Raw genomic sequence first — 15,129 nt, 5'->3', positions numbered from 1 at the left:
TTTTTCCCCCGATCCCAGGATTCGTTGAGAGATGACGGGAGCCATTAAACCTACCAAGAACCCCATCGAGCGGTATCTTTTAATATTGCAACTGCAGCTCCAGCTTTATTAGAATCTCATTGGAATAATTTAGACGCGGTGAGAAAAAAATCCGAGATTAAATGCAACGGCGCAAATAGCAAATGGCCAATGAGAAAACGTACACGAAAGAGAAGTGCATCTCGCGTTATCAAACAGGCGTTGTGAGGAAGGCTTGGAGACTAACGGTTCATTCTCTCTTCTTACATTGAAAAAAGAGAGAAAAAAGGGAGAAAAGAGAAAAAGAAAAATATGGTCTCCTGGTTTCTCTAAGAAGGGCCGCACAGTTGATCCTGACCCGATCGCGGGTGTGTGAATGTATACAGTATACTTTGAATACATATTCCTACTCCCTTCTCCCACCTTCAGCTTCTTTTAGTACTCGCTGTATCACAGTTGTCGTACTGTACTCGTGATGGAAGAGATGTGGAGACAGCAGTGGCTCTTTGCGCATTGAATTTACTCTTCCAGAGGGACCTAATGGGGTCCCTAGTGTCAACGGGCCCTTATTATGACAGCATTGACAGCTCGACGCTGGGAATGGATCTGGAGATTAATCAATTCATGAAAACGGGGGGAATTTCGAAAGAATTATCCTGGACTCGAATTTTTCATTGCGCTCTTGGTATAGTAAGATAGTAATGTTGAGATTAATATTAAAGGGAGTTTAGTATTTTTTTTTTTTGATCATAGGAATTATAGAAATTATAGGAATTATAGGAATCTGCAGTAATCTTTTTTTTTTAAGGATAAGGAAACCTACTGTGCCCATCTTGTCAGTGTGATGGATGGGGACAATAGGAATAACGGACGACTGGGATCTTTCATGGATTTTCTTGCAGTTCTATGGAACTTCTACCCTGGAATGGGTTACTGTCGGGGAAAGAGTCGGCATTGTAACACGGTTAAAGGGGGCAATCGTGAAAAGAAAAAAAAAGAGAAGATATCAAACCGAGCAGTACACTCCGTAATTCCATCGATAAAATAAAAAAATTCAGTCAATCATAAACGCTTGGAGCTTGAAGAATGGATTTTTTCAATTTTTATGAATCGATGATTATTTTCTTCTTGTTACGAATTTTTGTGAGCACCTTGTCTTACTTTTTGTTGGATGGGATTGATGATTGATAGGTGAAAATGACGTCCATTGTGTTGCGTCACGTTACTCTCTTTTTATTCATTATTACGAGTTACAATAGATCAATAAATTTTTTTAATGGAGATTTCTATTAAGTTAACGTGATAAGATTAACAATTTTCTGGTACCTGAGATAAGAACCAAAATAGGGGTAATGATTGGTATTTTCTTGCGCCTTTAAGTCTAGTTTCATTCAATAATTGAATTTATTCTTTATTTGCTAAGCATTTTTTTATGAATGATAAGAGAAGACGAGTGAGATGCAGGAATTCTACTATCGGTGGTAATAACATTCCAGGGAAGTATAGCAATACTATTTGATAATAATTGCACGTGACAAATAATTCAAGTAATGTGACTAAGAAATCATTCCCTTGATTGTTTCACTCAATTCCTCACTCTTTATAAAATAAGTCTAATAGTTAAGAAGTAATTAAAGCATGAGTCAAGTAATGATGAAGTTGTACCTCTGAAATAGTGAATAAAACTGAGGTAAGGGAGACCAAAAAAAAAAATATTGAAAAATTGACAGAAAAAATTCTTTCAATTCATCTCACCTGAATTAATTTCGATGGCAGTCAGTCTATTATCCGCATTTTCCTCGTCTGCATTCTTTCCGCACATTTAATTACAAAAATTCCACTGGACGATAAAAGAGTCACATTCTTTCTTCTTCAGTATTTTCTCCGCTTTTCCTTCTTCTCGCATCATTGATATTTTCACATGTCCACATGCCTCCGTTCTTACTCAAGGTTTACAGTTAAATAATTAATTTATCAAAAAATATGTATCCGTTGATTCAAACTGTTGTCCAGTAGCTCTGAACGACTGCACCGTTTTCCCGATTTCTATTCAAATTGGTGAAAGTCAATATTGAAAAGCACCGACGAATGCAAAATTGATTTGTAATTTTTTTACGAATTAATCTTAATATTTATTTCTCCTGATGCGTCGAAGTATCTGCGAATTATTTCTCGCACCGTCGAAATATTTTCACATACATTCACACAAAACCTTCGATTCCCATTCCTCCATTTTTCCACAGTTCACATGATTCATTAATTTTCGTACTCTAATTCTTTTTAATAATCATTAAAACACTCAATTACTCTGACAGTGCATTATACTTCGCGGCCAGCAGCTCAGAGGTAATAAAAATACAAAGTGTAATGATTAATCGTAAGCATTAATATCCATTATCACTTAATGAAATTTCATTGACGTTAACATCCATTCACCTAACATTCATGATTCATCTAAAAGTCCTGTTACCCTAAAAACGATGTAAAATTTACTTTTATCTTGATTGTTACTGTTAATCATCTAATCATCCGATTGATATCGTCAGTTAATCGTTAACACAAGTCAATTCATTTTTTACAATCTGTTATTATTAATAACATCATTTGACTGAAGTTTGCAATCTGCTCTCGTTTGCTCTAATCGCAATTAGAAAACAACGTCAACATCCAGGTAGATCACTATTAAATCTGTAATGAATATGATATCTCATTCAATAGACCCAATAAATGATCCATCAATTAACCAAAAATTGCCGCAACAATTTCGATATAAAGGATAATTTACAACTGTCCGGCAAATTCCAATGAATTCGAATAATTAAAATCTATGATGCAATGAAAAATAGGTAAGATCTGATAAAACTATGAGTTTTAAGAGAAACTATCGGCATTCTCTAGGTTGGCTAATGAATTTCTACAGTATGTGAGAGGAATAGGTCCTAGGTATTACGGATTGTATCAATATTATCAATACCCTTCGATCAAGAAGGATAAACCTGACCTGACCGATAATGGTCACTTGTCCCTAGAATGAATTCGACGTTTCCAACGTCAGAATGGAAATCATTTGATTATCCATTGATTCTTATCGTCACAATTGGAGCAATGTTTCATGTAAATTAAGTGGAATCACGTGAAAAATATATTGAATATTCAGCCTAGACCCGCCCATTGTATGAAATCGGGGACTTCTCGTACGGGCACATCTCTAGATAATGCTTTTACTCGGAGATTTCTATCTTCGGTGAGGAGCACCACTTCTCGTCTTAGGCGTCTTGGTTGTCCCTCTTCTGAAGCAGTAAAGAACCTATTTGTAAAATACTTCTTTGCTATTTTCTATTTTTCCGCGTACCTCCCATCTCTGGCCATTGATAATTCACGTGAGTGCACAGAGTCAAGATTGTCGACTATTCATTGAGGGAAAACAACTTCTGCCCAGTGAATTATACTGAGAAGTCATTAATTCTCTTTAGGAAAGGAAAATAGCGATTTTGCACTTGGATATTTCTCAACATATTTTATCAGAAAATATGTCATAATTGTGGTATCACTACTGAATAAGTCAATAACAAATATAATATTTTTTAATGACTCACCAGCAAGTGGTTGATCCTTGTTATTACTCTTGCAGAGACTCAAGCATGTCGCCAATATTCTGTCATCATTCCTCGTCAATCCATCGAAACTGTTATCCTCCTCAACAGTGAAAGTACTTGATGACAAAACAGTTCCTCTAGTCGTGAGACATCTTATCGCTGGATTTCTACTCCTTGCAAATGATAATGCAGCTTTAGCAGACTCCGCCACCCTAGCTACGTGCTCTGGATTTAGCATCGCCCGTGAATTCGGTGTGCAATCCCTGGGATCTGCCCCTCTCGCTAATCCCTCAAGCTCATTCAGAACTGCAAATCAAATTTCAATTTTATTTTTTCTTATTCCTCCTCATGGAGATAATGTATTTGGAGAGAGGTTGAAAGGATTCCTCTGCCTCCGAGGAGAAAAGAGTATTTTTTTTAATTTTCATCTTCATGAATTTGAGAAATGCAAACTGCCGAGATATACGTATGAATCCTGAGGAATTTTAGGCGTGTATTTGCTTAACGGATACACCAACGCTTTTCCAAACTGTTGAGTGGTGACTTAGGATATTAAAAATTCAATGAAAGGGGATTACCCGTACGTCCAGTGTTACCAATTTCACGGAAAACAATTTCATTAAAAAAAAAAATAGGGAAATGAGATTACGTCAGCTATCTGATTACGTGGAACTTTGGCCCCTTTTTCGGGAAAACTCATTACGCCCGCAGCAAGTTTCGATGGAAAAAATAGGATGGAGGATTAAAAGGGGGACTGAGAGCTAGGAGAAACTAACGGGATTACCCGGGGATTCCCTCTATTCCGTCCTGCGACTAACACTCGAGAGTTTTACTTTGTAGTCTCGTCATTCCTTCCGTCTCTCTCTCTGTGTAACTATTAGTTATAAATAATAAACAAGTGGTGGATAATTAATCCAGAGTGAAGCCCTCTAGAAACACGTCGGAGGGTCTCGCTAATTTACATCGATGTTGAGTCTCAAATCTTTGATAACAGCCAATCTAACTTCCAGAAAGTAAACCATGATGTTTCCCAATTTTCCATTTCTCCGGATAAAATTTTGGAAAAATTTTCGACTCGTGAATTCACTCAATGACCGTTTATTATTTTTATTATTTTTTCTTAACGAAGACTTGATAAATTTTCGCGTTTTATTTTGCGATTCCAGTTATAACACTGGATTATTGAATATATTGAATGCGTTTTCAACTTAATAAATAAAAATAGACTGTAAAATCCTGGCAATTAATAAATTGTTTATAATCTTGATGTAAAAGTATATGATCAAAGAAATAATTCGCTTCACGGGTATTATAGAAGCGAGGGTGTCCAATGGCTAACTGATTTTTATTAGCGAGAAATTGAAGATGTTTTGTTTTTTGTTGGTCATTTGTATCTCGGATAGGATGTGGATGTTGGGTCATCTGCGCTGGACCAGGGATATCGCCCACGCCCGGATCATGGTCAGGGCTATACATATGAAGGCAATGGGTTCTCCTTTGCCCACACATGCATTCATGTATGAGCCGTGAGAACCTAACTGTGAACTTCACCGTTGTTGCAAACCCTTCCCCTCTCCACCTTTTTCATTGGCATATATATGCTGCATATACCTATATCCACCCGATTCTTCTGTCCTTTGTACTCCTCTTTCTATCCTCCCTTGATGTCTCTATTCGTTGTCTTTCTTTATCACATTGGCATATCCCCACTCGACCAGACAGAATGGCCAAGGGTCAAAGGGCGGCAACAGAGACGATTTTGCATAAAAGCACACTTTCGTTTTTCACCCCCACCGGTGCCACGGTGCAATAAAATATACCGTCGAAAAAAAAATATATAATCATGCAAAATGTTGAAGAGGAGGAATTTTAGACGGCGAATTCATCCCGCCTATTTTAAATTCAATCGGGGATGCAGTCAATATTTATTTATCGATCGCTTAAAAATTTACGGGGAAAAATATTCCAGGAATGTGACAATCATTTTTTGGGGGATTTCGGTAGGTTTTTTCTTGGATTTTCTGTGTACACTAAATGGAAATGGAAATGCAAATGCAAATGGAAATGAAAATGGAAATGGAAATGGAAATATTTATTACGATTTTTTCAAATCTAAAAATATGAGATTATGACTATTATATATTTAGTATTGAATATACTTCATTGAAGTATGTTGGAAGTCTTTTTTTAGCGCAGAGAGAAGAGACGAAGGATATTGAATTAATAACAGCGCACAATTGATGTTTCACAAACAGCCAAGTTTGGATGCAGGAAATGTCAGAAGTTCACGATGGAAAATTGGATATTTGGAATAGATTGCACCCAGAATCGAGTAACTATATAACGGGCTTATTTCGATCTGAAGTATTAATACAATTATTATTCGATGATAATCTAGCATCTAATCTAGCATCAGAATGAATGTCAAATTATATTTATTATTAATACTATTAATCTCGAATTAATCTGGGGATTGAGGGAAGAGCACGAATTTTTAAAGTGCATTGAAGTGGAATTTTTCGACAGACAAGTAGAGTTTTTGGTGCTCGAGGCGCCATTCTGTGAGGCCTGCCTCGCCATCGATATTTACGACAGCACTCGTTTTTTTTTTTTCGTTCGTACCTCGAAAGAAAGTCAAGAAGATGAATTTAAGGTACCTCGTACATTATTTTTACATGTAACTACGCTCGAATGGTTGAGATACTTCAAAATCAAATTATGTGATGGTGTTCTTCACATTCTTCGGGTGCCTCAGTCCTTTTTTTTTTTGCCTCGAGGTTACTCTGAACAAAAAGCACGTGGGACTGCTCAACTGGTTCGTGATTGAAATTTTCAAGTCGTGAATTTTCTACTTCGCCATTTTTTTTTAACAGTACAAGGCAGTACACTCAAAAAAAATTCTGATCAGTGAAAAAAAAATGGAGGAAAAATTGGGATCTCCATTTTATTATAATAAATATTTTTTAATCGTGCAGTTAGAAAATATGAAGTAAAAATTTCTAAAATACTTTTCGTTTAATGGGATTTTAAACGATAACCCGCGAATTCCGGAAAAACGTGATGTCACATCTGGTGGACTATAATCTATCCAGTCAGTTTTTCCCCGAGATTTCAACAATCACTTTTTCTCCCCATATTCAATAATCGATTCTCCAAGCACTCAGGACCACAAATATCTGGGATTCCTCTTTAAAACGGAAAACAAATAGCGGGTAAAACCCAATAATCCCTCGATTCATCTGAGCGACCAGGGGAAAAGTTTTATTGCATTTAAATTTGAATGAATACGTAAACTACTTTGAATTTCATTCTGGAAAAGGTGGAGTGAGTTTTGGAGGATTTCATATCTGACCTTCTCCCCTTTATTTCATCTGTGGGAGGACGAAGGGCAGAGAAAGGGGAGGAACAGAGAATTAAATGGTATGGAGATAAAAAAATAAGGGTTCCTATTTCATATCTACCGAGCATGAAGTCTGAATAGGCTGATGATGTACGGAAAATAATAAATTCAACAAAATTTCGGTGGTTGTAAAAGTTACTGCGGGAATATAGTGGCTGTATTTTTAAACGATACTGCGGTCCCTACTATTTCATTGAAAAAAATGTGGAATATATTGGCTCAGGGGATTGTCATTTTCCTCATACGTTTTTTGCATTTTTTTTCCCTTTCATCGTATTTCAAAGAATTTTTATCATTTTTGTCACTTCTATTGTTGATCGACGACGCAATCAATTTTTAAACATTTAAACATTACTGTGGAATTTTTTTTTGAAGAATGATTTTTATTTGTCATTTTTCAATCGATTTCGTGGAAATTGAATTAATTTTCGATTGAAATGTAAAATTATTTGTTATGATATATTTCAATATAATTTTATGATTTTGCGATTGATATATTTAAATTATATTGAGTACGCATTATACTATCGCCTCGTCAATTTTTAAGCCAAGGTAACCGCGTTGGCACAGGATATTTGCATATTGTGTGGTTAATTGAGTAATTTTTATTTGTCATAGTTCATACTTGGCAAGGATATCCCCCGGGAAGTTTCAATGTGAGATTTGAGAATTCCTTGACATCCTTTCTGCTGTAGAAACCTCTCAAACATAACTTTTGTCAGTCAATTCTCAAGAGGTTTACGAAAGCATTGGTAATAGATTTTTGGAGATTATTTGAAGAGGACGATAAGGATCGGATATTATTCGGTATTCGAATAAACGAATATTTTTTGAGAGTTCGACATATGAATTTTAATAATCCATTAATCAGCCCAGGTAAAAAAAATTGTAATCGGAATATTTTTTCCAAATTTTCAAAAAATTTCTGAAAAACTTTTCAGCAATTTTTTTTTTGACACACAAAAAAAATCGGGAGATACAACAATTTTATTTTTGGGAAATGTTTTGAAAAATTTTTCAAGAATTTGTTTCGGAAAATTTTTTAAATAATTTTCTAGAAACTTGTGCGAATATAATTTTTTCTCTTAATTATACTGTTGTTTTCTTACTTTTTCGATTTTTCAATATTCTCAAAAAATACGCCAGCTTAATTATACAAAAATTCTTCAAAACCTTTTCCAAAAATAAAATTGTTTAATTTTCCGATTTTTTTGTTTCATAAAAAAAATTTTATGAAAAGTTTTCCAGAAATTTTTTGAAAATTTGGAAAAATTATTCTGATTACAATTTTTTTTTACCCGGGACTCCAATTCCGATAATTCAAATATATTTTCAATTTATCTACTTCACTTGCAATTATGCCAAATTAAAAAAGCATGGAATATGCAGTCGATAGAAATCCGGATAAATTGTCCGACGAAACGCAAAATCTCTCAATAAAAATTCCTTCTCTCTGTGCGGAAAGTATAATTTTTCCGACATCATAAACCCGTACTTTCCCGTCTGACAATTGCGCCTGAATCATTGCTTGTCGAAAAATCATAAATCAAATCGCATGTTGGCTTCTTCGATTAGTGCAATCATTTCCCTCATTTCAGTTCCCTGGATTGAATGAAAGATCTTTAAATAACTGACGGGAAAAGATAATAAAGACATCTTGAGTATCTCTTTATCCTCAGAGTGCAAATTTGTTGGCCCCAAAACGTGTGGAAATTCGTGAGTGATGTAATGACACACTGACTCGCCTATTTCCCAGAAAGTAGAGAATAGAGAGAAACGTAATTTGAGGGGTTGAAAGCAGGTAAAATTATTAAGGGATTTGAGTGTTAACGCTGACCTAATGAACTATCAATCCACAGGGGTTTGAGGCGAAAAAAATTCAGGAGAACGAGCTGATGATGTCAACGCACGAGAGGAATTGAACAGGTGTTTAGAGTGAGTAACGATTGGTTATGGAAATGACCTTTTCTCAGAAACCCATTACATCATTCAAAACAATTCCACCATGATTTTATTCCATTACTCTTGTCCTTCTACGAATTTTATAATAAATTTAGCAAATGCTATTGTTTAATTAGAATAGATTGTAAATTTATTCAATAATAATATGAGAATTCATTACGCTTTCCCCTCGTTCTTGTAATCATTCGAAATAATGTGTTTTGTTGAAATATTTTCAGCTGTAATATTGTGGAGCAATAATTATTTCAGTTGTCATATTTTTTGTTGTGAGGTAATTTTGGTTTTGGAGGTAATGTTTGGTTTAGAATTGTTTTATTTTTATAGATAATTTCAGAGAGGAGATTATTTTATTTTTATTTATTTGCAGGTACTGGTCCTTTTTTATTTGAATACCCTACACCAACATTAGCTGAATTTTTCTATCAGTGTATGATTTTATGAATTGTTGGGATTATCACGGATGCTGAAAAGTTTGTACGTGATTCAGCGCAGTACCCCTTGGCCTGTAAATTTCAGTGTCTCGACAGTGATAAACTGCCATTTCCTTCCCTATTCCCCCGTTTTCAATCCCCAGGAGACAGAATTTGTGAATCAATGCGAGAGAGAAAATAAGGGCCGGATCGAGAAATGATCCCTCGGAAATGTACTGGATAAATATTTGCACCTTCGAGTAACGAAAGACAATGGGAATATCGTATCGGTTTTATATGAACGTAATAAAGACCTCCACACAGGAATAAACACTCGGGAAAACCCAATTTCCTCATATTCCAAGGTTCATCCGGATTATTACCGTTTAGGAATGATGATCACAATATTTTTCCGTATTCCAGATACTATCTCGCGTGGATAATGAATGAATGCCATTATTAATCACTCATAATTAATAATATGACTACCGTCATTATCATGAATTATCACTATCAGAAGAGAGGGCTGGGGATCGCCCCGCTGCTATGACCATTTGTGGTGATTCAATTTAATCTACTCAGTAATTGAATGTAATCTGTGAGTTGTGAGTTGAAAATGGCAGCTAATCCATTACGCACGGAGAAAATTACCCTTGGAATTTCAACTAAATAGTTATTCTCGATAGTAAATTAGCAATGCACATCAGAATAATTATTCGCTATCTTCGAAAAAAAAAAAGAAATTGGAAAAACTAGTTTAATTTTTAAATCTTGTTATCCTGTTATAAAATGTTCATTGAAATTATTTTCTTCGACTTTTAACAGGAACGCAGGAGAATTTGGGGATTACCCGATATATTCCGCCATTTTGTCGACCTTTTTTAAATTGAAAATGGCGGAAAACATCGGGTAACTCGTCAATTCGATTGTATTACGAGTAAAATACAATATGGAGGTAATTACTCACCAACGAGTGGTATCATAAGTGTAAACAATGGTTGCGCTCCTGATGTAGCTCTAGTAATACTCTGCAGTTGCGATAAATAATCAATAAAACAATTAGTGTCTGGAACAAGTTGTCTAGGTCGCACTTCAATTTCCACGGATACCGACGACTTCAGCAGAATTGCCTGAAACACATGAAATATTATGAATTATTAAACATTACAGAGTATTGAAAATGGCGCTGCATGTGCGCAGTTCTCAAAAAATTAGGAAAAAATGGTGGCAAAATTCCCAGAGAAAAAAAAAATCATTAGTTCCCATTGTTCCTACATGACCACCAGATCGTCGTAAATCAGACAGACGCGGGAGCTTTCATGTGTGTACTGTGACATCTGTTACCCTAGCCATTGCATCTGTTGGACTCATAATAATTATCATCTCTTTCAGAATAATCTGGGTAACGGGAGTTGGTAAATTCAGATTGACAAGGTTTGATGGGAATCGATAGAGAAAAGCTGGTGGTTGGAGTTTGATGGTTACTTTAACGTCCGTTTAAACCCAAGCCAATTTAACTGCCATTTGGATTCAATGCCTCGGGCCTATCGTTTCGTTCCACTTATGTACTTATCGATACTTATTACTATCGCTGAAAGGAGTTATTGGGATTATTCCATGAGAGAATTTTCGGAATGAGAGAAATGAACAGATTGAGCATTTAAATTATCCTCGGCATTTTTCAGCGATTCGTTTTATTAAAATGGAAAATTTTAAGACACTTAAAGATGATAGCTTTTTTTTATAAGTATCAGGGTGAATAAATATAACGTAATATATCCTTGATATATCGTATATCCTTTCAAGTTCATATATTTCTACCTTTTGGCGATGTATATCGTTGTAATCGGGTTGCGACAAGAGTTTACGAGGAAGGTGTGTCGAATGGAAGTCGCGGTAACATCCAAGATGAAAATTGATATTCAAACGACTTATTAACGATTCGTGCCACGGGTGAACGGACATGATATCTTTCCAATTATGTGGCGCTCAAATTATAAGTATTCCTCGGGAATAAGTTCTATCAATCGAATTAACCCTGGCAATCAATTAGTCTTAATTACAAGAGACGTTATTCTTCTAGCTTAATTCAAAATCGCAATTTATGACTTCCTCTGAAATAGGAATTCCAGTCAAAACAAGAAAATCCTCATTATAATATTCGTACTGGAGAAAATCGTTGAGTTATTAGCAAAAATTTATGGTATGCGGTAATCGAGGGCAATTATTTACTTGTTTTTTTTTTCAATTCAGCGGTCGGTAATACAAAACATCGATTCATTCCAAGGTAAACTTCATGATAATAATATTAGTTTTGACTTCACTTGCCGCTCTCATTAGTGAATCTCTAAAAAAGAGTTGGGAAACAAACAATAAAAAATTATTATAATCACGGGGATAAAGATAATAACACGAATTAGTCACCCAGCGATAATATGATGTGCCAGAGATGTCATCATTTGTCAGAGATTATTATACGCATTTCGACCATTTTGTATACAACAATAATCGTTTTCTCGTTTGACTTTTCAGTCTTAATTTTACCACGGGCTTTGGACTCGATGACAGCGCGAAATTCGCATCCAAATTAATTGACGCTTCATATTATTGACCGCAAGGTTACAGACAGTTTTAGCTAATAATTATTGCACCAGCTGCCTTAGAAGATTTAATCTACAATACATTGAGAAAAAAAAAGGGTGGAAGTATTACACGATTGATTGTCAATATTTTTTTTTCTCTTGGAATGATCCATCTGACCAGAATTTTCCCGAAATAACCCAGGGGATCCGCAACAAAGGCTCTCGGGGGATTAAACTCGGTCCAATATTCCGTCAGAAAAACGGAGAATTTTTTTTTCATCATGCATAAAAGCGCTACATAGAACGAAAAATAGAACAATGGGAGGAGAAAGGGGGGGGGGGGGTGTAGATGGCGCTAGGTTTTTCATGACATAACCTCCTGGGGACGGGACATGAGGTGCTCGTAATATTTTCGACCATGACATTTAAAATACATAAAAAAGGGACTCCAACGGAGGAAGTGACCATGAAGGACCAGTCCTTCGGGTGATCGTAAAATATGATCATAATGAAGGATAATAAAATGTACGGAATGAACTAACGAGATTGCGAGGTTATGTCTTCCTAGAGGGAGGAAAAAAAAATGTACCTACGGTTTCAGGAAAAACAATTCTAAATTTCGCCCACGTACGGGGGAATGACTCGTGTACGAGCCGTATGCCACGGAGATTTGACATAAAAAAGGGAAACGAACACGTTGATAGTACATGATTATCCTGCAAACGAAGAATTCCTGTTTCCACCATTTTTATATTTATTTTTAAGGTTATGTAAGACCAGTTCAACGATTCGATGCACGAAAATAACTACAGCGGTAACATTATTTAATCGTCTTGCGCTCACGAAAATAAAATGACACTTGACAATGAGTGATTGTCAGGCAATTATGGTTTATGGTACGTTGACCTCAAATCAGATAAGATTGTTTTGCTAATAACGGCGCTAATCCAAACAATTATTCTGTTCATTGCGATTAATTTTCGAAAAATAATGAAGATGAAAAATATCGGAGACAAAATGGAGGTTGAGGTAGTAAACACCAGTGGCGGGTGAATAATTCTGTAATTCAACGAGTGTATTTTCAAGAGATCAAGTTTTTATTACTCATTATTCTTTTTTTTTTAACCCGCAACAGATGGTGTTTTTTGCGGTTATTAGCCATTCATTCTCACTGATCGTTCCATCATTTACCTGCAGCGTTGCGTATTATTTATCGGTGAGTCTCATGTTGACTACAATATTTCATAATCACTGAACCTAGTGCAGGACTGTATGACGTCATGAATATATTTTTTCTCTGCGGAGAATCGTAAATTTTCATTAGAGTTTTTACCCTCGGAAAGTGCAAGTGCAATTTTGCGTTTTAGGGGTTTACCCGTGGGATTTGTGGAAAAATATTCACAACCCTCCGGGGATTAATATGTGATGAACCGGGGACAATAATGCCTCAGTACCATGCATCATGGAATTATGGATTATTAATGATCCAATTTCACCAACCGGTGGGTATTTTTTCAGGGGACGGAGGAATTCAGTTCCTTCAGTTTCATTTTTCATTGATAGCCAATCTGTAATAATAACGTTGCTGGGGGTAATTCGAGATTACGTAATCACCAACTTGTGGGGTTATTTTTCAAGGCATTTTGAAAGCTGCTATCATCAGTGATAACAGAATTTTCCTATTATCCCCTCATCCCCTATCCCATTAATTTTACTCTGTATTTCGGCTTGTTTAATCACACAAGATACCCGAAGAGTTATCCGATGTCTTTCGCCATTTTGTCGACCGTCGACCGTCGACCGCCTTTCCACGATTCGAAATGGCGGACCCGGATAACTCTTCAAATCAATTATATTATGATATGAGATTAATTTTTTTATTTCAGAAATCAAAATAGTAATAATGATAATAATAATATTGGAGACAATATGTTCAGAATAAATATGGGTCAATCTGTAGATTTTTTTTTTTGCTGATCTCTATCATGTGGCTGATTGCTGTGTACTTCGGGGTTAATATGGATAATTTGGCGATTGTAATTAAATGGTAGTCAGAAGAGAAACGAAAAATCTAAAAACCCGCCCTGTCAGAGATAGAGGTCACAGGGTTAGAACAAGGTGATCCTCACGACTGCAGGAGCAAACCTAACGGTACATAATTAGTTGGTTTAGTGATATATTACATCGTATATATTCAACTATGCAGAAGGTTTGGGTCATTGCACCCTAGGACCTCTAACTCGTTAAACGAACGTATAATTGCATTTTAATTTCCCCATCATTCAAGGATTTTTCACCTATTTGATAATAAATATCGAATAATTATTCAATAATTATAAGTGTCACGTGAAATTGAATAATCGTAAATTCCATGAAATTCGTTGAATTAACGGAGAGTTGGTTTTCAAAGGGACAAAAGTTGAGATTAAAACGAAATACATGGGTGTCTGGGATAATATTATGGGAAGCGGCGCTAACAGAGGATAATTAGTTTAGAGTAATTAGCTGGCGTCGCTGGTACAGCGTCATACGAATAACAAGTCCTCTGGGGTTTTTTAAAAAAAGTTGAAATGAAGGGATCATAATGTATGTGTCCGTCATTTCTGTTGCTCTTATTTCGAAAGGTCATTTTGTAAATGCAGATCATCTGGGATGAATGATGATTTTGGTGGGGGGTAATTACTAGTTTACAGCGGGTTTTCCTGCCATGTCGGGGTGAAATCATCGATTAAACGCGATTCATCATTTCCGAGGGGAAAAACTTTTAATGAATTCGATGAAAATATTTGCCGGCTATCTCGAGTTCATAATTTTGTGCAAGCAGTTGATTCATTCAACTCTCGGATATTATTATTCACCGTACAAATCGTTTACACTCGAAATAGATGATAATGATTCAGAAAATGAACGCAGGAATAATTTATAACTAATGTTATTACCCCATAAAAGTTTATAAATAGATATTTCCATTCACACAGTTATGAAAATTGTTAATATCTTGAGGTGGACATTATACTTATGGTTTTAGTGCGGTATCACTCATAGTCATGTGGCACTGACTTTCGTTGATAACGAGGAATGCAGGAAATTTAATTCCTCTCGGATTTTTCATTGGATTTTTTTTTGTTTTCTCTCCACTTCAATGTACAGTTGCACAAGGG

General features: G+C 35.6%; 1 protein-coding gene across 4 annotated transcripts in view; it reads right to left on the bottom strand.

The window, feature by feature from the left end:
• Positions 1–1,242: 1,242 nt before the first annotated feature.
• LOC105268393 (telomerase-binding protein EST1A) overlaps positions 1,243–15,129 on the bottom strand; it is a 53,700-nt gene continuing 39,813 nt past the window's right edge. For 3 of the 4 annotated variants that reach the window (XM_011307923.1, XM_011307924.1, XM_011307925.1), the window contains 3 exons: positions 10,354–10,516; positions 3,615–3,920; positions 1,243–3,308 (listed from right to left, as the gene is read on the bottom strand). In XM_011307923.1, the coding sequence (XP_011306225.1) occupies positions 3,172–3,308; positions 3,615–3,920; positions 10,354–10,516 (606 nt within the window). In that variant the 3' untranslated portion in view covers positions 1,243–3,171. Of the gene's footprint in view, positions 3,326–3,614; positions 3,921–10,353; positions 10,517–15,129 lie in introns of all 4 variants that reach the window. The other variant, XM_011307926.1, reaches the window with a different exon arrangement.

The sequence above is a fragment of the Fopius arisanus genome, unplaced genomic scaffold (genome assembly GCF_000806365.1).
Source record: "Fopius arisanus strain USDA-PBARC FA_bdor unplaced genomic scaffold, ASM80636v1 scaffold00057, whole genome shotgun sequence".
NCBI classification, from domain to species: Eukaryota; Metazoa; Arthropoda; class Insecta; order Hymenoptera; family Braconidae; genus Fopius; species Fopius arisanus.
This window is presented reverse-complemented; position numbering and strand designations above follow the sequence as displayed.